The sequence below is a fragment of the Neofelis nebulosa genome, chromosome 3 (genome assembly GCF_028018385.1).
Source record: "Neofelis nebulosa isolate mNeoNeb1 chromosome 3, mNeoNeb1.pri, whole genome shotgun sequence".
In the NCBI taxonomy this organism is placed as follows: Eukaryota; Metazoa; Chordata; class Mammalia; order Carnivora; family Felidae; genus Neofelis; species Neofelis nebulosa.
In genome coordinates, this window is record NC_080784.1 from 130,070,278 (window position 1) to 130,095,894 (window position 25,617).

The 25,617-nt window shown below is 33.6% G+C and overlaps 1 protein-coding gene across 2 annotated transcripts in view; it reads right to left on the reverse strand.

Annotated features, from left to right (window-relative positions):
- The window catches only part of GRID2 (glutamate ionotropic receptor delta type subunit 2), a 1,468,772-nt gene that overhangs the window by 1,167,279 nt on the left and 275,876 nt on the right, over positions 1 to 25,617 (reverse strand). Inside the window, exons 1-2 of one of the 2 annotated variants that reach the window (XM_058721905.1) lie at positions 25,491 to 25,591; positions 2,311 to 2,466 (exon numbers count right to left, since the gene is read on the reverse strand). Coding sequence is in view for 1 of the 2 variants with exons in the window: in XM_058721904.1 (XP_058577887.1) it covers positions 2,311 to 2,466 (156 nt within the window). In the remaining variant the exon portion in view is untranslated. Of the gene's footprint in view, positions 1 to 2,310; positions 2,467 to 25,490; positions 25,592 to 25,617 lie in introns of those variants that run through there. The other variant, XM_058721904.1, reaches the window with a different exon arrangement.

The window sequence follows — 25,617 nt, forward strand, 5'->3', positions numbered from 1 at the left end:
AAAAACAAATAAGCTAATTTAAGACCCTTTATGTTATATATTTTAATGGCATCACAGCAAATATATGATCATAGAAAAACTGGACATCCTTAATGGCACAATTGAGGTTTTATCCTAAATCACTTGCTCAAAACATTTGAGAAAATACCCCTTCGATAATTTCTTGTTCTCTTTCAGTTGAATATTTTCCTCCTTTTTTCAAACTAATAAATTATGGAAAGACCTCTAGAAAGAATTATTTTTATTTGTAAAATTAGCCAAGATCTTTCTTGATATTGAATAGGGAAGCGAATTAACTCCAAAGCTTCCTAGAACTTATTTCAAGTTCATTACACAGAGCAGACGATCAAAATAACTGGTCCAGAACATCCTGTTACCATCAGAAAACATCAGGCAAACTGTCAACCTCTTTCTTCTTTCTTGACAAATATCTAGTGGTCTCTGTCTCCAAAACTTAAAACTTATTTCCTCTCTCAATTTGCTTTCAGTATCACAAATTCGTCATGTCACAGTTCTTTTGAGGGATGTTTCTGCTTCCAGAACTAGCTGGCAGCAGAACGGCTACACAAAGTAATATGTGAACAGATTCACTGTGGTATTTAAAACAAATTGTCTTTGCTTTTCAAATTGGAGTCTCTAAAAAAGGTGTGAGGGACATATTTATTCACACTTGGTAATTCTCTTCTACCACTCTGTTGTCTTTGTATCTTTATCTCCACACTTTTCAAAGTGCTTTTTTTAAAAGGAATTGATACATTAGCCTGTCTTCAAAGTTAATTTACAATTATTAATATGTAATCAGAAGATAGATACAAAAATAAATAAGTCCTCATTTTTTATCTACCCTCATTCCAGTCACTAAAACTAATAGTTGAATGAATAATACTCTTTTTCATTATTGGATTTTCCGCATATTCTGTTTTATTATTTTACCTATTGCTTTATGAATTGTAATATTAGTTTTTACATGTTTCAATAGAAAATTTATCAGCACATCCATTTTTGTTGGCACCAAATTCCCAGAATTCTCATTTTAAAATATAAATGACTAGATGTTTTCATTAATCTTTTTAAATTGGTATTTACTTACTAAACATTAAAATTCCATATTATTATAAGCATCATATTCTTTGCAAAATAATATGTTACTTAAAACACTTCTGTTCATTTCATTAAAATATTATTTCTTCACTCCATCAAATTATTAAGAAGGAAAATCCATTAGATCACTAATCATTCTACCTAATCTCTTACTGACACAAGTAAACATAAATAAGTTTCGATAGTAGTCAATGCTACTGATCAAAAGCATAGTCCAATAAAGGTTCCCTGAACGTCATGTAGATGCAACGTTAGAGGAAAATGACAATTTTTTGAAAATACTTATATTTATTTTCCTTACCCTTTCAATATTTGTCTTTAAAAAGTTTCCTGTCAAACTCTACCACTTTTAATATTCTGTCCATCTTTACTTCTGTCAAATCCTCTTTAAGTTTCTTAATGAAACAAGTGCTTCATTTGATTAAATTTTGCATTGGTATCTTTAGTCTAATTATATTATCGCAATAAAATATAAACTAGGTCAGGAACAAATAGTTTCATGAACAATTAATGCTTTGCCAATCAAGAGGCTATTTCATTAGAATAACAGCATCAAAAATAAAATTCTATTACTCTTAGATATCTTTTGATCAAAACCTTCATTCATACAAATGATCATCCCAGTATAATAAAAATAATTTGTATTTGTATGATTTGTCCCTATGAAAAATTTTAATTCACCCAAGTATACAGAAAGAATGGAGACAAATGCTTTAATATTTGGCACACTATAGAGAGTAAAAAATGTATATGTTAGGATCCCAAAGCGAAGTCTTTGATTTGTATTTAGTGCCTACCAGTTTTCTTTCCGCCAATGCATTTGTCATGAATACACCTGAAATGTCGTTTCATGCTGTAACAACACTCAAGGTGGCCATTATATAAAAAAAGTCAAAACTAAAACTTTGGATAGAAAGTCATACTTTTAAGTAATGTTTACTTTACACTGAAATCATAAAATGCTGTAAAGCTTTTACTGAAAATATTTATATGCATTTTCACATATACTTCAATTAAACAATAACTTTCCATACTCTGTCCTTTCAGAAGTGGAATTCAGTCTTGATATCTACAAAACAGCACCCTCAAAGAAAAGCAATGCAGCAAAGATGCAAAAATGACATCCATGTTGATTTGTAAACAAATCTAGTTGCCATCTGAATTGAACCAAAAAACAAACAAAATAAAAACTGGACTGATAGGCCTTACCTTCTTGAACTGCTTGAAAAGGGTTGTTGCCATCGACAAATGTCACTGAAAATGTGATTTTCTCAGTCTGTAAGATCTCTTCATTCTGGTTGAGGTCACCAACCGCTGTGCGAAACACCTCATCATCCTTTTTGGCAGATTCATCAAAAATTGCTCCTACAAAGAAGTGAGTGTGGTCATTAAACAACAACATGAATATTCTGTCATGCTCTCTGTAAATATGACAGGGACTTATATATTTGAAAAAATGTATACCTTCACTTAAAGCATGCATTTTATTTATTGCTGACATACACTATACTGGAAGCAGTATGGTAGCTAAGCAGGAATATGTAGTTACTTCTTCCAAATGGAAATTATGAATAGCACATCAAAGTGTTATTTCAGGCAAAGCTTTGGTGAGACAATATAAGAAGTCCCAAAAGCTTTTGCAGGACAAAGTGGCTGATACATTAGATGTCTCATATCATGGTATCTTTAGGAATTCATAGCTTTAAGAATATTTTTCTGAACAATAGGAGATAAAATCAGGAAACTTTCTGAGAGCCATTCACACAAGCATACGGGAATCAAACTTCTATTGTGATCTTAATTTATTTTTCATTTTTCTTTTTCTTTCTTTTTTTTTTATTTTGAATAAAGATATTAGTATCTTTTACAACATGAATTCAGTAACATTAGACAAGTACAAATCTCTGAGCAGAGACAATTTGAGAAATACTTCCTAAGAACTAACATAAATCCTAATGGATAATTATAGCCTTTTTCACATAAATACAATAATAATGATGATAAGAATTGTGGCTAACTTGATTGACTGTCAACAGGGAATTGGCTAAACACACCAGTTCTAGAAGTAAACTGATTTCAAATTCTGACTGTCATTTGTTAAGCATACGACCCTGAACAAGGGATTCAAATTTTAAACCCCATAATCATCATCTGTAAAATCTAATGACAATACCTATCTGTAAGGGTTATTAACTGCATTAAATGAGATTATCCATGTAAAATGTAAATAAATTGTGCTAACTGAATGGTAAATTTTCACTAAACACTAGGTTTTAATTTTAATTTTAAATTATTTTTAATTTATGTTTATTTTTTGAGAGTGAGAAAGAGCTTGCAAGTGTGAGTGGGGAAAGGATAGAGAGAGGGGGACAGAGGCTTGGAAGCAGGCTCTGTGCTGACAGCAGGGAGTCCCGATTGGGGGCTGGGACTCATGAATGGCAAGATCATTAACTGAGCCAAAGTCTGATGCCTAACTGACTGAGCCACCGAGGTGCTCCCATTTTATTTTTAATTACTGTAATCCAAACAGTGCTTAACATTTTCTATTAATATTTTTCTTTTTTTTTTTTAATTTTTTTTTCCAATGTTTTTTATTTATTTTTGGGACAGAGAGAGACAGAGCATGAACGGGGGAAGGGCAGAGAGAGAGAGGGAGACACAGAATCGGAAACAGGCTCCAGGCTCCGAGCCATCAGCCCAGAGCCTGACGCGGGGCTCGAACTCACGGACCGCGAGATCGTGACCTGGCTGAAGTCGGACGCTTAACCGACAGCGCCACCCAGGCGCCCCTATTAATATTTTTCTATATTACAGAATCTCATTTAATCCTTAAAATAATTATGTGGTATGTATACTGTCACACACACAGAGTTATGAAAATTAAGTTTCAGTGCAAGGAATACGCCAAAGGAATAAGGGCCAGAGTAGAGTCCTTGACTGCTTGACTCCAATGTCTTTGCTCTAAGTCACAATGGGATACTGCCTTTTAGGATTATACCCCTAAGAAATAAAAGTATTTTTATGAGATCCTGACCTTCCTACAAATCTGGGAGATTCTTTCCCATCTGGCTATGCATCCTTTATTTTTATTCATTGTGATCCTGTTAGTGCTAGGAGCACATTTTTAAATTGTTTATTTTGAAATTATAAATATTGGGCCAATGTACTTTTTGCCTTTTTGAGTGAACTAAATGAATTTCCCCCTGGGGAAAAAAAAAAAAGACATACACCTCAGGATCAATAACGTGATAAAGGAATGACTACACATACATATCCACATACATATCCAAATAATATTTCTTGTAGTATGTAAATACATCAATAAAATTATGTATACTAAAATGTCTTTTTCCCATATGTAAACACAATATGGGTTTTATATACACACATACAGAGAGATAAACACAGACTATAAGGACACAAACATGCATATACATGTTTATATACATACACACATACACACATATGTATATATAGAAACATACAGAAACAGACATTTTACATCAGCTACTCCTGTTGATTTTATGCATTTGTGACTAAAGCCAAAAACCTTCTAGTAAAAGACAGATCATGATATTAAACATGCATTATTAGACTCAATACATGATAAAGCAAGTCTGAAACTATGTCCATTTCTGACACGTGTGGCAGGTTACTTTTGCTGTCTTCACCTTAAGTGGCCTCATGATGGGGTGGAAATTATTAATCTTCACCAGAGAAGGCAGAGTGTCTAACAGGCTTTTTGTGTGAACCTAGCTTTCTCTTGTCACTGCTCTTTTACATTTGCATGGATTGTGCTAACTTTTATCAGCCTCTTCAAACCCTTGCTTTCTACCTCCTAAAATATATTCTAAATACATGCTAAGAGTATGAGAAAGAATGAAGATTTTTTTAATTGATACATAAAGTACTCACTAATTATATATATAATATATATTACCCAGAATATTAATATTTTATTAATATAATCAAGCATAATAAACATTATAGATGTTAGCCTTTGACCTAGCCTATAATTTCTGAATCAGATTGAAATCTACTTTAGAAATTATTTCTGTGAAATTATTTAGGCAATAAATGTTAGATTTATCTTGCTGATTTTAAACATCATTCAGAAGACTCATTTTAATCTGTGATAATTGTTATGAGAATCTAGATTAATCATCACATTGAAAATTTAATATGATCAGACTCAGATACACAAATTTCTTTAACAGTTTGTTAGAAAGTGTGATATAAATGTACTATATAATTGGAGCTGAAATATCCAATTCATTTTAAAGCAGATAGTCTAAATGGCTACTCACAAACAAGTGATGTATGTTTATATAAAGACACTTCACCTTGTCATGGATTCTAAATGGGTCTTTTAAAAGAAGAGTTTCTAATCAACCTTGTTTTAAAGTGGGTAATATTACTGACTTCTGCCAAGTATTGGTAACACATTTTTTTTTTTAATTTTTTTTTTTTTAATTTTTTTAATTTTTTTTTCAACGTTTTTTATTTATTTTGGGGACAGAGAGAGACAGAGCATGAACGGGGGAGGGGCAGAGAGAGAGGGAGACACAGAATCGGAAACAGGCTCCAGGCTCCGAGCCATCAGCCCAGAGCCTGACGCGGGGCTCGAACTCACGGACCGCGAGATCGTGACCTGGCTGAAGTCGGACGCTTAACCGACTGCGCCACCCAGGCGCCCCTTGGTAACACATTTTAATGGGAGCATTTTACTGTTACCTGACAGAACACTGAAGACTGCCTTAAATATTAAGCCTGGCTTAATAAATGGCAGAAACCCACAGAAATGATAGCAAATTAGTCAATTCCGTGAATTAAGATACACTGAAGGGAAATGCATAAAACAAGCAGTTCATCTTTCTGCAAACAGCAAAAAGTACACAGAAGAAACGTTTCATCTTACTGCACACAGCATAACCAAAGAAAAGGAAATCCTAGCAACATTTCAAATCCAGTTATTTATTTACTCTTTTTCTTCAGCTATAAAATCTCATCTTTTTACCAAAGAGTACATGCAGCATTTTGTATTAAACACAAGTATTCTGAAAACAGCCCAGTGAGTTCCACATGTAGAATCTCATGCAAGAAGGTTCTTACTTATTTCATGCACTTGCAAGAGTACAACAATTCCATGTCTTTAACCTTTGTATCAAAACACACACATTATCAGTGTAATCCGATCTCAAACATCTTAGATTTACTTACTTAAAAAATTTTAAAGTTCCTTGAATGCAACATTCATAACTATACTGTTATCATGATGACCCAGCATCTAGTTTTTCCCCAGCAACTTTTATTAGCCTTTTTTTTTCATTGTCAGTTTCAATTTACAACCTTGAGGTAAAAAGAATATTCAACTTATTGTCAAGATGAAATAATTCTTCCACTACTTACACACGCATGCACATACACACAGTTTGAGCAACTTCACATTGGTCAAACTGGAAGGAAGAACAACCAAGCAATAAAGCAGACTATGAACACCTCCTAAAATTTGTAATCAGTCATTTCCATTCTCTTGGTTTCTCTATTTGTACATTTTTTCCTCTTCTCTTTTTTTCTTTCCATACATTCATGCAACTACCCATCCACCCATTAAATAATCAACACAGAGATAATCTTCAAAGTCAAGCCTCATTGTTTCTTAAGAAATAATTTGCTGATAAAGCAGCTGAAATCTATTACATGTTGAATCAGACCATAGCAAAATTAAGATGCCTTGATAAGATGACCATAGAAGTGCACACTGAGATTTCATAGACTCACAGTTAAAAAAAAAATTAGAGATGGTACACACAAATTCCACTTCTTCAGAAAATGTAGTGAAAATATTTTAAGTGATTTGAACAAAATTACACAGCAAAAAGTTAGATGGGATGAAAACAGGAATTTAGTTTTTCTGGTTTCAAGTTTGAAGCTATTTCTTCCATATCATGCTTTTTTATTTCATTTCAAGCATTTACTTTCTGAAAAACATATACAGATAATGTAATGTCAGATATATATATATACATAATGTCAGATATATGTCTGTATGTATTAACATGTACATATACACAATGTCAAATATATGTATGTATATATAATTGTATATGTACATTCAATTACTAGTATTACATCTGGTGATTAACATATCACATTCATTTACTATAAGCCCTGAAGTATTAAAAATTGAAGAATGAGAGCAAAACTTGAACATAGGAATATTTTTACATAAAATACATTGGATTTGCCCTAGAGGCATCAACAATTTAACTTAGGAAGTTAAATAAAGATAAAAAGCAAAATTCTCTGTTTTGGGACAATTTATTGGTCACAGTAGAATTTACAGTTCTGCAGAGCTATTCAGAATTACTAATTCATCATAAATCTTCACTGTTTTAGATGCTACTATTCACAAGGCTTTTTTTTTTAAGTCTAATAATACACTCTGCATACACATAGTTGTATGTTGTGCAGATATCCACATAAGAGATCTTTAGTGACATCTGGGTGGTTCAGTTGGTTAAGTGTCCTACTCTTGATTTCAGCTCAGGTCATGATCCCAGGGTTGTGGGATCCAGCCCTGCACTGGGCTCTGTCCTGGTAGCACAGAGTCTGCTTGGGGTTCTCCCTCTCCCTCTACCTCCCTTCCCCCACTCACACGCATGGGTTTTCCCTCTCTCTCAATAAATAAATAGACATTTTTTTTAAGAAAAGATCTTTAACTTTGCTTACATCTACTAATGGTATCCCCAATAGGTCAGTGGAGACTGTACATACATTTCAAAAGGAGCACAAATAATCAAAGACATTATAAATACCTCAAAAATCAGATTTCTCCTTTTTTTCACCCTCCACTTATATCGCTCTCAGTTGGAAGAAACAAGGTCAAACATTCTACTCAACAACAAGAAAAATTACCAGAATTGTGACCAAATGAAATAAACATTTTCTATACCATCTGGCATCTTTACTTGAGCATATAGGCTACTATTTCAGTGGGATACTGTTACAATGAAGGTAGTGTGTGTAAGTGTGTGTGTGTGTGTGTGTGTGTGTGTGTGTGTGCGCGCATGTGTATATGTACATATAAAGCTATTTTCCCAGACAATAATAATTACATTGAGATATCCTCCACGAATTAATTCTGTATTACAAATGTGGTCTGCAGCCCCTTATTCAATAGAAAATTTCCTCATATGTTCTATGCTAATGTCTTGATAGTCATGCACAGGGTTTTTAGAACCTTTCTCCTTTTACCAAGAGGTGTATTTTCCCCAGCTCACCCTATCTTACCCTTCACACTCTAAGAAAGTAAACGGAAACAATAATTCTCACTGTTGGAAAGGAAGTACTGGATATACACCAAATTCATGACAATTAGCAAATATTATTCTGAATCAGAGACAATTTTACTCTGCTGTGTTTCTGTCAAGTTTATAATAATTGAAATAATAACACTGAACTCAATTAACATGTGTTAGTAATAAGCACTGTACTAAGTGGTTAACTGGGATTATATCATTTAGTTTTGATGAAAAAGTATTGATGGAAAATGAGGCTTACATTAAGTAATCTTCCCGAGACCCAAAGCAAGTGATGACTGACAGAATTCACAGTTCTCAGTTTCAACACCTTCCTAAAAAAAACTACAGGTTTATATATGGCAATATATTCATTATCATAAATTTCTATATTACCAAGTGATAGGAACATTTTTGTTTTTATAACTATCACAATGAAATTTTATTTGTAAGTTAAAATTCTGAAATAGGTTTTAATATTTTTTTGGATAATTTTTTTAAGTTTATTTATTTGTTGAGAGAGAGAAAGAGAGAGAAGGTAGGGTAGGGGCAGAGAAGTGGGGGGAGAGAGAGAGAGAATCTCAAGCAGACTCTGCACTGGAAGCACACAGCCCAACGTGGGTCTTGAGCTTATGAACCTTGAGATCATGACTTGAGTTGAAACCAAGTCAGATGCTTAACCAGGTGCCCCTGTTGGGAGAATTTTTTATTAATGATGACTAGCATATAAAAGTATTAAAATAGTATTTTGCATAATTTTTATAGGTACAATATATTTATTTAGCACAACGATTTAAACTATACTATTTAAAGAGTAGTTTAGCCAAAGTATTTACACAATTTTTTCTCAAACTTTATGTTTAATTTTTCTTTTTTAATAACCTCATAAATACAAGAAATTAAATTGGGGTAAATTTCTAAACATTAGGTTAAATGAAAATTTTCGTAGTTACTTTAGAGTAATGTTAAGTGGGTTCCAGTAACGTATGCACTTTGATATGTTCCTAAATGCAGGGTTCATAACAAATCTCTAGCCTTTCATTTCTTAAAGACTTAGAATATTTTTTTCACTTTAGTGACTAATGATCCTAACAATGACAATGCCAGAGTCATTGACTTTATGTATTAAAGGCCTTTAATAATTTACTTGGATCTGTAATATTCAAATTGTGATCAGGTATAGAAACTAACTGGTTCATTATCTCCCAGTGTCTAATGCTTACTTAGCACTTTGTTCTTAGAGTTCAAAGTACATTATAATATTAACTTCCACTTTATCCACCATAATTATGTAGTTTATAGGTGAGCATCATTCTTGTTTTAAAGATAGATAATCAGGTTCAAAGAGAATATTGCCAAGATCACAGAGGGAGTTAGATATAATGTAGAAAGAAAAAATTGCGAAGAGATAAAATTCAATGCAGATTATTAAAACGATCACACATAAATACTGGAAGGCATATTATACATTTTGAAATATTTAAAAAAAAATTTTTTTACATTCATTTATTTTTGAGAGGCAGAGAGACAGAGCATAAGTGGGGAGGGGCAGAGAGAGAAGGAGACAGAATCCAAAGCAGGATCCAGGCTCTGAGCTGTCAGCACAGAGCCTGATGCGGGGCTCAAACTCACAAACCGTGAGATCATGACCTGAGCCGAAGTCCGACGCTCAACCAACTGAGCCACCCAAGTGCCCCTGAAATATTTTTATATTGCAGATATCTTTAAATTTTCTTTTTTTTCCAAAATATTATGATAAAGTGACTTAAGATGAGAAGAGCAAATCATAGACTAAAAAGCCAAAATTTCAATGACTCTCTCTTGAGATTTCAGACAAGGGCATTTATGTTAGAATTTAAGTTGTAACATTGCATCAAAGTGTGAGCTAAGTCGAATTCATGAAGGAGTTCTTCATTGTAATATGGCCTTTTACTCAGCCAACTCTCCAATGACACTGAATTCATATTTCATTTGGAATGTTTGTAAAGTTATACAGAAACCCAAAGCACATTTGAACTGATAATAGTTTTACTTGAATATCTGACTTTGCAGTATGCTTTCCAGAAGTCTGTGGGACAAAAGGAAATACAGGCTGCTTAAGGAAAAGATAATCTGGATCATCCATGTGGAGAATAATAGGAATCTAATCTTTAAAATAATCACTTTGTGTTGGAACACAGATCCTCTCTAAAAAGCTGATGCATTTTTATCTAAGTCTGGGGGCTTGGGGACTATATATATCCCAAATCAGTTCTTCTAATAAGAATTATTTGTAATTTTTACAAAAGTATTAGACATTGAAAGATCAGTAATCAATTCTTTATAAAAATAGCACTATTTACAGAGGATTCTGGGAGGACAGTGAAGTAGGAAGCATCAGGAATTTATTTCCCTATTTAGACAACTGCATTGGTAGATTCTGTCTGAGGTAATAACTATTTTGGAAGTTTGAAATCTATTGAAGGATTGCAACTTGCATCTTCCAGAGAAAGGCTTAGAGGTTAAATTGTGGTTAATTTTGGTCAATTTCAGCCCTTAGTACAGTTACCAGCTACACACCTTCTACCCCTCAGCCATCTGGCAGGCAGCTGTAGGCCTTTCCAGGAGCACCTAGCACATAGTTTGTAGGAGCCAGGGTGCACAAAAAGAATTCTGTCCTCTAAATACAGGGGATCTGTGCTGTAGCACAAATGGCTGATTCTGCTTCTGATCTTAGAGGTATAGAAAAAGAAACAGGAAACCAGCATTGCTGCATTCTTCTCCCTCTACTCCTTCCCTTTGTTGCAAACCACCATCCCCCACCATGGCTGGAGTTATTTCCAGAAGATTTTAAGAGCCAGTACTCTTATTTTTCCCCTTCATTTTTCTATTTTTCTCCTTTGGGAGCCAGACATTACCAACCAGGATATTCAACAGCAGCTATATACACAGATAAATTACAAAGTCAATGTACAGGTCTAGAAAAAGATGGAGGTTGAGAAAAGAACTGAAAATACTTTAAATTTATATTTCAAGTTGATCCTTGACACAGAAACAACCTACAAAAATTTTTAAAAAACAGATAATAAATAAAAACAAAAGCAAAGTAAACTATGAGGAAAAAGAATTTGAGTTCCAGATTTACTCTATTTTTAGATTGAAATATCCAGTTTTAAACAATAACAACAACAAAAAAAATATGTTATACAAAGAAAACAGGGCAATATGGCCCATTTGAAGGAAAAAAAAACTTAGTCAACAGACATCATCCCAGAAAAAGACCTGCTGGTAGATCTATTAGAGGAAGATTTTCAAACAGCTGCCTTAAGGATGATCAACAAACTAAACAAAAATATGGAGAAAGTCAAGAAAACAATAGATGGGCAAACAGAAATATCAATAAAGGTACTGAAGACCTAAAGAGAAACCAAAAACAAATCCTGGAGCTGTAAAGTGCAATAATGGAAATAAAAATTTCACTAGAAGGCCTCAGAGAGCAGGCAGAAGAAAGAACCAGTGACCTTGAAGATATGACAATGGAAATTATCAAGTCTGAGAAAGAGAAATAAAAATGACTGAAGAATAGTGAACAGAATTTAAGAGTCCTGTTGGACAACACCAAGAAGACCAACACATGCATTGTGGGATTCTCAAAGGAAAAGAGAGGATAACTGAGGAAATAATAGCTTAAAGTGACCAAAATTTGATAAAAAACAGATATAAACATCCAAGAAACTCAGTGAACTCCAAGAAAGAAGAACTCAGAGACTCACACTGAGAAACATCATAATTCAATTCTCAAAAGCCAAACACACAGGGAAAAATCATGAACACAACAATATAGAAGGCACTCATATACAAGGGATCCTCAGCAACATTATCAACAGACTTCTCATTAGAAACTTTGAAGGCCAGAAGTCATCAGGCAAAACTAAGGGAGAAATTAAGATATACCCAGATAAACAAAAGTTGAGGGTGTTCATTAGCATTATATCTGCTTTGCAAGAAATTTTCAATGGAGTCCTGCAGTCTGAAATGAAAGGACATGTCACAGCGGCTCAAAGCCATATGAAGAAATAAAGATCATAGCGGCTCAAAGCCATATGAAGAAATAAAGATCATGGTAAAGGTAAATACCTTTAAGTAAATACCTAAAGCCAAATGGGCAATTAGTAAAGTCAGCATTGTTGTAATGATCATTTATAACTCCATTTTTAAATTTTCTATGTGATTTAAGAGACTAGTGTATATTTTATAAAAAGGTAATTATCAGTCTAAAGCTGGCATTATTGTAAGTTTGGTTTGTAACTGCACATTTTGTTTTCTACATAATTTAAGAGACTAATAGATTTTTTAGACTAATAGAATTTTTTTTAAATATTAGTTTATGTTTTGTGGCACAAAATGTATGTAAATGCAATTTTGTGACATCAAGAATCAAAAGGGCTGGATAGAGGGATAAAAGAGCAGAGTTTTTGCTTGTTATTGAAGTTTAGCTGGTATTAATTCAAATTAGGCTGTTATAACTTTAGGATGTTAAGTATAATCCCCATGATGACTACAAAGAAAACAGTTATGGAATATAAAGAAAAGAAAATGAGAAAGGAATTTAATTGTTGAAATGTAAAAATGTAAAGCTTTAAATCTTACTAAAAAACAACTAAATAAAAAAGAAGACAGCACTGCAGGAAATGAGAGACAATAAAGCTACTAAACTTAAGGAAAACAAATAGCAAAATGACAGAAGTCCCTCCTCAGTAATTATTTCACATGTAAATGTTATAAACTCTCCCATCAAAAGACAGAATTTGGCAAAAAGGCTAAAAACAAACAAACGAACAGAAACAATGATCCAACTATATACTATATACAAGAGACTCACAAATTAATTGTAAATCATATATCTGAGAAGAAGTTAATATCCAGATATAGGGAGAACTCATAAAACTCAAAAACCAGACAATCTGATTCAAAACTGTACAAAGAACTTGAATAGTTATTTTTCCAAAGTAGACATAGAAGTGCCCAGTAAGTTCATTAAAAAAAAATGCTCAACATCACTAATCATTAGGAAAATACAAATCAAAAGTATACTTCAATACCACCTCAAAATAATTAGAATTGCTACTATCAAAAATAACCAGAAAATAACAAGTGCATGCAAAGATGCAGAGAAACTGAAACCTTTCTGTATCACTAGTGATAATGTAAAATGGTACAGCTTCTATAGAAAACAGCATCGTATGGGGCGCCTGAGTGGCTTAGTCGGCTGAGCATCCGACTTTGGCTCAGGTCATGATCTCACAGTTTGTGAGTTCGAGCCCCGCGTCAGGCTCTGGGCTGACAGCTCAGAGCCTGGAGCCTGTTTCAGATTCTGTGTCTCCCTCTCTCTCTGCCCCTCCCCCGCTCATGCTCTGTCTCTCTCTCTCTGTCAAAAATAAATTAAAAAATTAAAAAGGGGCGCCTGGGTGGCGCAGTCGGTTAAGCGTCCGACTTCAGCCAGGTCACGATCTCGCGGTCCGTGAGTTCGAGCCCCGCGTCAGGCTCTGGGCTGATGGCTCGGAGCCTGGAGCCTGTTTCCGATTCTGTGTCTCCCTCTCTCTCTGCCCCTCTCCCGTTCATGCTCTGTCTCTCTCTGTCCCAAAAATAAATAAAAAACGTTGAAAAAAAAAAAAATTTAAAAAATTAAAAAAAAAAAGAAAACAGCATCGTAGTCCTATAAACAAACAAACAAAAAACATAGAATTACCATGGGATTTAACATTTCCATTTATGACTATATAACTCAAAAAAATTGAAAAAAGCATCTTGAAGAGATATTTGTATACTCATATTCATAGCAGTGTTATTCTTAATAGCTAAAACATAGAAACAACCTAAGCGTTTATTGATACATGAATGAACAATCAAAATGTGGTAAACACATACAATGAAATTCAGTCATAAGAATGAAGGAAATTCTGGGTTGCCTGGGTAGCTCAGTCGGTTAAGTGCCCGATTCTTGATTTTGGCTCAGGTCATGATCTCACAGAACCTGGGATCCAGCCCCAAGTCGGATACTGCACTGACAGTGCAGAGCCTGCTTGTGATTCCTTCTCTCCTTCTCTCTCTGCCCTTCTCCTGCTTGGATTCTTTTTCTCTCTCTAAATGAATTAACTTAAAAAAATTAAAGCTTAAAAAAAAGAATGAAGGAAATTCTGACATATGGTATAACATGGATGAGCTTTGAGAATGTTAAGTGAAATAAGCCAGTTGCAATTAAATAAATACTAGATGAATCCATTATATGAAATACTGAGAGTAGTGAATATCATAGAGATAGAAATTAGAATGCTGGAGTTCTGGGGCTACGAAAGAGGGAATTGGAGAGTTTTTGCTTAATAGGTATAGAATTTCAGTTTCACAAGACGAAAGGAATTTTGCAAACAGAGAGTGGTGATAGTAGTACAACTTTGTGAATGTATTGAACACAACCCAACAGTATACTTAATGGTTAACATGATACGTTTTATGTTATGTGTATTTGGCTACTAAAATAAAATGGAAAAGAATGGGATTAACTTTTCAATTTTTTCCATATTTTCTAATTGAATCTGTGAAGTTTTATAATCCAGAATTTCATCTCATTTCAGTCCCTTTCTCTATACCATACATTTGTTTGAAGCAATGTCCTATTATTGCAAACTTAACTGCCATGACAAGAATAGAAAGAATTGGTTTCTGAAGAGACTTTTTAAACACTGCACAGCAATTCAAATGGTTCCCAAACTGAAATGATGCACTTAAAAAAAAAAAAAAAAAGTAAGACGGTAGCAGACTTACAGATATTATTAGATGGAACAGATATAACTTTTTTTTTCCTTTTGTAACAATTCACTAGATCCTTTTAATACCACCTTCCATTACCATAGAAAGTGTGAGAACTGATATGGTAAAACCATATGTAAAAGAAATACCTGTATGAAAAAAACAGTGTGAATTATATGCTCTTTGAAGAGTGAAACTCATTTTGCACACGAATAATTTAGTTTAAGCTGTCTTCTACACAGTAAATAAAAAGTAAAAAAAAATTACTCTGCTTCTAGATAAAAAAAGTAATTTACCAATCTGAGTTGACTTAGGTAAGTCACTTGAAATTAAGCACTTTAGAATGTAAAACATTGTCTTCATAGATAAGTCACTTGAAATTAAGTACTTTAGAACTGTCAAACGTTGTCTTTATTTCTAAAGAAAAGAAGGCATCATGTGGTATATTTCAGGTAGGAAAAAGGTACCCTTCTGACATAATTCTCAAACTTCATATTTTTTTTATTAACTCTGAATTCACTTGTAATTTTATCATTTTTATTATGTTAGCATTCTAAAATGTGAAACCAAAAATTTTGGGGGAATGTATGAACTTTTTTCCAACATGTCATATTTTGTGTTGTTTCACATACTAAGGAAATCGTTAAGGAGCAGTACACAGCTATTGCTGAGAGTTGCTCTACAAAATATTTCATGAGCAATGAGAAAACAGTAGTTCCATTACAGCTGTAGACTAGCCACCAGTAAGTGAGACATGAGTTTCCTTAAAAGGATGACAAAATTTTTAAGTATTTGTTAGTTGTAAGTGGTTGCATAATGGACCCAAATTTCTCTCATCTATAAATGTCTGTTTCATAATCATAGTTTTTGCCATATACAAGTCAAATATTTAAGAGAAATCAAGTTTCAAGTACTATTTTAAATTATTGCATGACAATAAATCTTTCAAATATGTCCAAAGTTGTGTATGCATGCTTGCCACTTTGAGTTTATTCTGAAGAATAACTTATTCTTATTCTTAAGAAAGCAATAATATCTTGAAACTTTGGAATTCCTGTTTACATAGTTCTCTTCATCCTCGTATTATAGATGAGGATATAAATTACCCAATCACAATGTTAGGTGAATTACCAAATACAAAGTTATAAAGTAAATGAATTAGGGCTTGTAATACAGAACTTTCTATATTCAAAAACCTATAGTTTTTATACTAATAAACTCTTTCTATGTTCAAAAGCTTCGTCCACTGTTGAGAAAAAGTATTCTGCTTTCAGAATTACATGTGCTGAAAAAAGAGACAACCATGAATGCTTTCAAACTGTGTCCTTAATTCATCTCTTTTGACAGTCTGACTCAATGACATGATATGTAGTATTCTTCTTTTGAAGAAAAAGAATATAAAATAGCAGCTGGAAAGAAGTGATAACTCAAATGAGCTGTGGGCCCTATTAAAAGAGATGACAGAGAATACACTACGGCCTTTCATTAACCTCTTGAGAAATGATTTTAAAAGTCAAAATATGTCCAGTAAGAATGTTTATTTACGGCACTTCATGTAAAGCAATTATCCACGAGTACAAGAAAAAAATTTTTCAAAGTCAGGGCACCTGGGTCACTCAGTCAGTTAAGCATCCGACTGTTGATTTCAGCTAAGGTCGTGATCTCACGGTTCGTGAGTTTGAGCCCCGCATCGGGCTCTGTGCTGATGATACACAATGTGCTTGGGTTTCTCTCTCTCTCTCACCCTCTCCCTCTCTTCCCGCCCCCAGTCTCTCTCTCTCTCAAAAAATAAATAAACAATGAAAAAAAAGTCCAGTTTGTAAAAATATTCTACTGCTTTGCTGATACGTGAACATCCTCAGATGAAATGTATGAAGAAAACATAAGTAGAATCCTAGAGATCCCTTACTACTGCTTAAGACTTTAAGTCAAACTTCAAGTAAATATTGTAGGGATTCTTTTGCAATAAAAAAGTAAACAAATTTTCTTTCCTTTAACATAATTTCTAAAATAGGTTAACACAATATTGATACGTATAAATGCTAGGTTGTAGGTGGACAGACGGATGTTTGCTATGTTGAGTTCTATGCACTTTTCAGTGTTTTCAAAAACTATTCCTGATTTAATAGTGAAGTAATCTAAAACAACTTTCTTGAGCCAGAATTTGAACAAAAGGTACACAATGTTAAACAATGTACTATATCAAAATCATGATAAGAAAAAAATCATGATTACAAGAATTCATATACCGATACTTATCATTCATATAGCCGTACCTATGTTACCTATATTTAAAACACTTTTTCACTTATATCTTCTGGTTTATTAAGAAGTCAGTTCTCCAAGTTTCAAACAATCAGATGTGAGAGGCTGTAAGACATCTTTTAATGAGCCCATTGTAAATAAAAATTTTAAAACTGTTCCAAAATGGTTAAGAAATTTATTGCAGGACTCTATCTGGGTCTTAGAAAGCCTGTGAGATTCTTAATGAGAATGTAAGGCCAGCTAATCCCATCATGATTCTAACTTCTGGCATCTTTGGTTGCTGTCCAAAATGTAGGTTTCTTTAACTATAATTACATCTTTTCATTTTCTCCCTATTTTTTTTTCATTCAACTAATGTCTCCTATACCTTTGCACAAATACTGTTTTGCACTCTGGCCACCTCATTCCATCATCACTGCATGCTATTAATATTTTCAACTCCTTTATGGAAGACTGGTTGCTTTAGATAAACCTTAGCTTTCTCTTGAGGACACTGCTCAACTAGAGATTTATATTTTCATTATTATTACTGTTATTATTTTAATCTTTACTTATTTTTGAGAAAGAGACAGAGTGTGAGCAGGGGAGGAGCAGAGAGAGAGGGAGACACAGAATCCAAAGCAGGCTTCAGGCCCTGAGCTGTCAGCACAGAGCCTGATGCGGGGCTCAAACTCACGAACCTTGAGATCATGACATGAGCTGAAGTCGGACACTTAACCGACTGAGCCACCCAGGCGCCCCTCATTATTATTATTTTTTTAATGTTTATTTATTTTGATAGAGACAGCACAAGCAAAGGAGGGGCAGAGAGAGGGAAAATGGGAGAATCTCAAGCAGGCTCCGCACTATCAGTGAGGGACCCGACGCATGGGCTGCATCTCACAACCATTAGATCATGACCTGAGCTTAAATCAAGAGTTGGACACTTAACCAACATAGCTACCCAGGCACCCCTGTAATTTTTACTTCTTAATTGTATTTCAAAACAATTTTACACATCGAAGTCTGACCAGATGACAAGATTCCTCATTCCTGCTGCCAAAACCAACAGAAACTTCACAAGAGTAAAGTAGTATGTATCTGAGGAATTAACATAAGAAGTCAGAAAATGAGCCACCTGGGTGGCTCAGGTTAAGCGTCCGACTTCAGCTCAGGTCATGATCTTGCAGTTCATGGGTTCAAGCCCTCCATCAGGCTCTGCACTGACAGCTTAGAACCCAGAACCTGTTTCAGATTCTGTGTCTCCCTCTCTCTTTGCCCCTGCCCTACTCATGTGTTCTCTCTCTCTCTTTCTCTCCCTCTCTCTCTCTCTCTCAAAAGTAAACATTAAAAAAAAATCATTAAAAAAAAAGAAGTCAGAAAACTTGGAAGAGACAAAAGTTGTAAATGCTAGCTGGAATGTGAGAGGCAGCCAGAATGGCATCTCAGCACATCTGTAGAAACAATCAAAATCATTCCAGGGGCTTATAGAGCCCTCATAGAGACCCTCATACTCATTCTGTTTCTCCTTGATATCATTACCCCAGCCTCCTAGTTGTTCCTAGAAAACACAACCCACGTCCCCGTGTCAGAGATCTTCATCTTGTTCTTCCTTCTGCTTGGGATGGTCTTCCCTTGACACAAACACATAGCTGCCTTTCTCAACTGCTACAAGTCCTTGTCCAAATGATAACTTCTTTGTGAGACCTCCCTTGATCACCCAATTTAAAATTTTAAACTCTGCCTCCACTCCATTTCCTCCACCCCTGATATATTTTTTGACAAAGTACATATTACCGTCTGATAGTCTACATATCTTAACTCTTTATTTATTATTTATTCTCTTCCCCTCTCTAGAATTAGGTTCCATGAGACAAAGGATGTTGTCTGTTATATTCATAAAATAATCACCAGTGCAAAGAAAGGTACTTGTTGCATAATAGGCAATAAATATTTGTGTAATACATAAAACATAATTATATAATTGAGTATTTAAAAAGCTACCACAAATCATAATAGTATAATTATACCTCTACAAAATATTTAAACTACATATACTAAGGTCTTGAGTCAAAATTATTGTTCAGAGATCCACACCTCAGCCCTATTTGCTATTGCATTCATCGTGTAGATAGCTTCTATAGAGCAGTGAAAATTTGAAAAGAATAGTTTAAGAAGTTTCATGCTCTAGAGTCATATTTTCCTAATAAACTTTTGTTTTATTTACCTAAATGCAATTAGAGATTTATTTGTATAAATACTTAATAAATTCCAAAGGTCCTTCTTGAGTTAAGATATAACAAATAAAGCGGAACTAATCATAGTTTTGTAATGCTTAATAAATTTTCAAATATGTTCTGAATATAAGCAAGCAACTTTTCTGTAGAAGTTGCAAATACAAGTTGAGCACTTTCTATAAACATACTTCAGTTAAAACTGGAAATCCATCAGATTATAATCTGAAGAGCTCCTAAAGGTCATCTAATTCAGATATAAGGAAAGCCAATATAGATTGCATATTTTTTATATATTTATATTGTGGGAAGTAAGACATACTCTATAATTAAAGAAAATATGTAATTTTTGAACCTGGATGTGTCAAAATCACAAAGGAATGAACAAGCAGAAACAGCAACATTATATAGCTTGCTAATGACAACTGCAGTGTATTTGAAAAAAAAATAGCTTTTTGGTGGTATTTGAGCCATTTCTTAAATTAATGTAAACATACTACTTTAGTAACAATCAAAGATTGTGATCATTTCCAACTTCTGAAGGGTAACTACTTACAAAAAGGACACTGGAGGTACAATGTTAATCACAATGAAATAAATCTCTAGACTATGCACCACTTTAGAGATAGGGATCTGAGACTGAACAGCTTTTAACAGCAAGTTTCCCACCCCAACTACTGCAAGTGACAGTCATTTACAACTAAGCATCAGCATTACACAATACTGACCATGCTTTGGATGAAACTGTGTAATGTGTATCCAAAACTGTATTGTCTTTGGCACTTTTCATCATCATGAAGTACCAAGTTTTTACAGTTACACAGAATTTCTTCCAATTATTCGTCTTTAGCATGAACAAAAATAGTACCTGTATTATTCTTGGATATAGGTCAAATTAGTTACCATTGTTTAATAATAGTGTAATTTCTTCACTCATCCTACAGAAAAATATCTCAATGTGCAATAAGGATTGTTGAGAGTGAAGGAACTTACTCTACATGTTGTTTGCAAAAGTGAGGAACTTCCTCGGGCTTTTCTGCCTCTGAAGGAGGTGTGCTCCCTGCTGACTGGAGAATGAATAGATTCAGTCAGGCCTAACATGGATCCTATTGTCCAAAATTGTATTCATTGGATATATCATCAACAAATTTTCTGGTCCCCTTTTTGCTTTTTCGCAAACTTTGTTTTATTTCTGTAAATGCAATTAGAAAGTTATATGCTATGCAGAATAATGACTCTATTTATTGGATTGTTTTCTATCTTCAAAAAATTTCCATATTGAATTTAATGGTAATATGAATTTTCTGGCTTTTTTTCTATGTATGGATATCATGACATTTTGAATAATTTTTACTTTTATTTTAAGATGCATTACACATACCCTGCTAAAGTGAGTTGATACTTCACCACAAAAATTACACCAGCTGCTAAGCATATCCATAAGGTTTACTGAAACCTATCAGGCTTTCGGAACCATGAATAGTCAGTAAAAGGCACATGAACCTCTACCGTTTACAAAGATGCTAGCTAATATACAGGGACTATATGGGTAATAGATAAAGTATACACATCTACTAATGCCTTCTATTTGAAGGTTGTTTTATAAATTTTCATATATATATGTGTATATATTTTCACATATATGTATATATATGTGTGTGAATATATATGTGTATATAGTTTCATATATATGTATATGTATGTGTGAATATATACATACACACACACACATATATGTATATAACTTGACTGTAACAATATCCTAAAGAAATATATATAATGTCACTCAGGTGACATCAAGAAACAATTGACATCAAACCTTTTTTTCTTTTCATTTTCCCTTTAGAGAGAATATTTTCATATTTGGTTATAAAAGTAAATTATCTGATAACCTCAATACTGCTTAAAATTATTGAGTAAATATGCTTTCTAGCTATTGATTTCAGAAGTTTTAATACACTCTACTAGAGTACACTATAAACATGTCATTTTCGTAAGCATATGGAATATATAGACAGAGTAGATAACAGGTGTTAAATAAACACACTTTTCCCTCTCCTCCTAATTCCTTAAGCACCCCAATTTACAGTTGAGCTCTTGAACAACATAGGTTTGAAGTATGCGGAGTCCATTTAGAAGCAAATCTTTCCTGATAAATACATTATAGGACTGTAAATGTATTTTATCTTCCTTATGATTTTCTTAAGGACATTTTCTTTTCTGTAGCTTTCTTTATTGTAAAAATATAGTATATAACACAAATAACATAGACAATATGTGTTGATCATTCCTTTATGTTATTGGTAGGCTTTCAGTCAACAGTAGGCTATTTTAAAGTTTTTCAGGAGTCAAAAGTTGTAAGTAGATTCTCAACTATGTGGTGGGGTTAGGGGGCAGCTCAATTTTAAACAAATGCAAATATCTCAAGTTAAGAATGTTCAATCTAGAGAACTCTGTATATTAACAGGCAACATAAAATTAGAAAATGCATTATTATAACATTTAGCTTGATTATTATTGTAAACATTATAAAAGGTGATATGTACCAAAAGATTATAAAACACTGTACTTAGATTTGAATTAAACACCTACTCTACCTTGAGCACTTGGACCCTTTTTTTTTTTTTCCTCATCAGTGTTCAGTGTGGCAGACAAAACTCTACAACGGCCCCTAAAGATTCCTGGCTCCTAGGACACATGCAACTTAAGCCAGTTACTCAGATACTAACACAGTGTGACTGTGAAGGGATTTTCCAGATGTAATTGAGGCACCAAGAATCCGTTTATATCAAATTAGGCATATTATCTGAGTGAGACTGATCTAATCACATGAACCTTTAGCAGCAGAGAGCTTATTCTTGCTGGGAGCAGAGGGAGAAATCAGAGATTCTAACATGGGAGGAATCAGATATGCCACTGCTAGCTTGATGATGAATGGGGCAACAAGGCAGTGTATGCAGGCAGCTTCTAGTAGCTGAGAGAGGCCTCCTGCTATCAGGAAGCAAGAAAATGAATACTGTCATTCAACCACAGGAAACTGACCTCTGTCAACGATAAGAATGAGCATGGAAGCAGATTCTTCCTTACAGCAACCAGACAAGAACTCAGCGCAGCTGATATTTTGATTGCAGCTTTGTGATATCCTAAGCAGAGAACCCATCCACGCCATGTCAGACTTATGACATACAGAACTGTGAACTAATACATGTGTATTGTTTTAAACTTCTAAGTGTGTGGTACTTTGTTACACTGCAAAAGCAAACTAATACACTGGTTTAGCTTTATTCTTTAAAATATGAGCAATAATGTCTAATGCCCTAGTATCTGAGAACAACTAGTCCTGTGCCTACACAACATGGGAGAAAAATACTGGTTAATTACACTACTTTCTTTAACAAATATCATATGCTTATGTTCCTATGCTAGACATCCACACTGTATTAAACAGTAGTAATAGAAATTGAACTCACCTCCTAGTCTTAAAGACATCGTCTAGTTACAGAAATTTCTCGTTAGGTAGGTAGGTAAGAAGGTAGATAGATGGTCAGCATTACAATGGCATAAGTGCTATAATAAAGAAATTAAGTGGATTTAAGGGGGGAAACCTGTGATTTTGAAAATGATTAAAAATTTTGTTCTGTGAGATACAACAGTTAGGTCTTCTTAAACTGTAATTATAAAGTAAGCAAACATTTAAAGGTCCTAGATCCTAGCAAACAGGAATTCAGTAAGTAGGATATATACTGAAAAAAAAATCATTTTGGATGAAAAACACTACTGACAGCCCTAATTTACATATTTTACAATATTGTCTACTTTTTTTCCAGCTTGGGAATTTTTCCTATCAAGAAGCTCCATTTGCAGGGTATCCCCTTACCAATTTACCCCTATAAGATTAATAATTTCCTAATATATTATCAAAATACATGAAAGTAATAAGTAACACAACTATATATTGAAATATGAAAATGTGGCTGAAAAGTTAATTTATTAAAACCACATTCTTTCTCAAAAAACATTCCTACAGTTTTAGTTCAAAGTTAAAGTCAGATTCAAATACAAAAACTAATAATTCCAAAGTCAGTATTTTAATAGTCATCACTTGCTATTAGAACACCAAATGTATTCTGGCATGAGATACCTTTCCTTCTTTTCATGAACAGACTCACCACCACACTGAAAACATAGGTTATATATTTCAAAAGTTGGAATAATTTATTTATACCAGCAAAATATAAATTTCATAAAGAGATATGAAATTTCAAAAGGTCTGTCTTTATTATTTTAACAACAACATACATCACAATTAAGCATCTGCATGTCAAATGTGTTTATTCTTGCCTTTCATGTAAAGCTTCTATTGCCTTATGAACGACAGAGATTCTTTCGGAACTTAAACTTATATTTTCAGCTGTTGATCAGAGAGAGAGAGTTCTACCAATTTTCTAAATAAATCACCCCTTCAATTTCACTTAGAACATAATGCTTTATATTATCTTGGATTTTATGAGTCCCTCACTGTAAGTGAACTACAAAATGCAGGATTCAGAACTCTTAGAGCGAGCAGAATTATATTCTGAAACTGAGCTCTATCCATAGGCCCAAATAAAATTCCCAGTGTTACACCTCAAATTACACATTCATAAAATCAAAATTTACCTTTCTCATCTCTCATCAAGTGCTCCAACTATACTTTAAGAGTCTATCAATCTACAAGTATTACAACTTGCCATGCACTAATGTAATGATTGTATGACTTTTTTTACCCATGAAAAAGTCTGCCCTTGAGGGACACAGTGTTTTCTTAATCAAATTTTGACCTTATGTTTATTTGTGCATGCTCGTATTTGATGTCTATTACATTAAATTGATATTTTCACGACTACTTAAAAATTAGCCTTTTTCGAAATGAATTTAGTTTTGCTTAGCTCCTACAGTTTTATTTTTCCCATGTAGGAGAAAGCCTAAATATTAAATGCCACAAACATAGTTTCTAGCTTCACTAGTCCTACAAATTCTTAAATAAATAATAAAGTGTAATGTATTCTATATGTGATACTTGAATTAAACATTGTAGAGATTTAAAGGGGTTCAGAATTCATGGGTCCACCACAGAATACTATGTGGAATAAGGTCATTTGAACTGGCCCTGGAAAAATAGGTAGAATTACACATTTCAAGAGTAGAAGAAGGACAAATTGACAAAGGAACAAAGTAAGAAAAGTAGATAGAAAAATGTAGATGTGCACTGAAAGGAGTTATTTCATATAGCTGGAGACTACTGTTCATGCAAAGCTGTAGAGAAGTAAGAATAATTGAATAAGTTGGAGCCAGAGGGAAGATAATGAAAAATATCTGGCTAATGTGACACAATTATATTTAGGATATAATTAATTTTACAAAATCTCTGAAACCAGAAATTGTATGAGTTGACTGGCTTTACTCATTAGCTACATGTTGAAAATTTGGTAAAGAAAAAGATCCACAATAAAAAGACAATATCCTAAGCAGTCACTAACAAATAAAGACCAAGAAGCATTCAAGTGTGTATGTCTCTATATATGACTATTCTAAAGTTGGAGTACCAGTGTTCCTAATAGAATTATATATCAAGATAGGTGGAAAAATTAGAATTATACATAATTCTCCCTGCTATGTTTTGCAAATGAAAATAGTAGCTCTTACAGAAAAATTACTCCAAGTATTATTAGGCTTGTTAATAATTTTCACCCATTGTAAGCATAAAATCAATTTTCCAGCCCAGGGATTCTTTAGTCTATGTATTACTCACACCTTACTGAGGCAGAAAATGTGATAAACCTACCAGCTCCTGAAGCATACCACAAACAAGTACAGGTGGGAAAAGTAATTCTAGTTATCAGGAAAGAAAACTCATTCCATTTCTTTGTAGCTTCTCATTTTCAGAACTTCCCTAAAGCTTAACTAAAGCA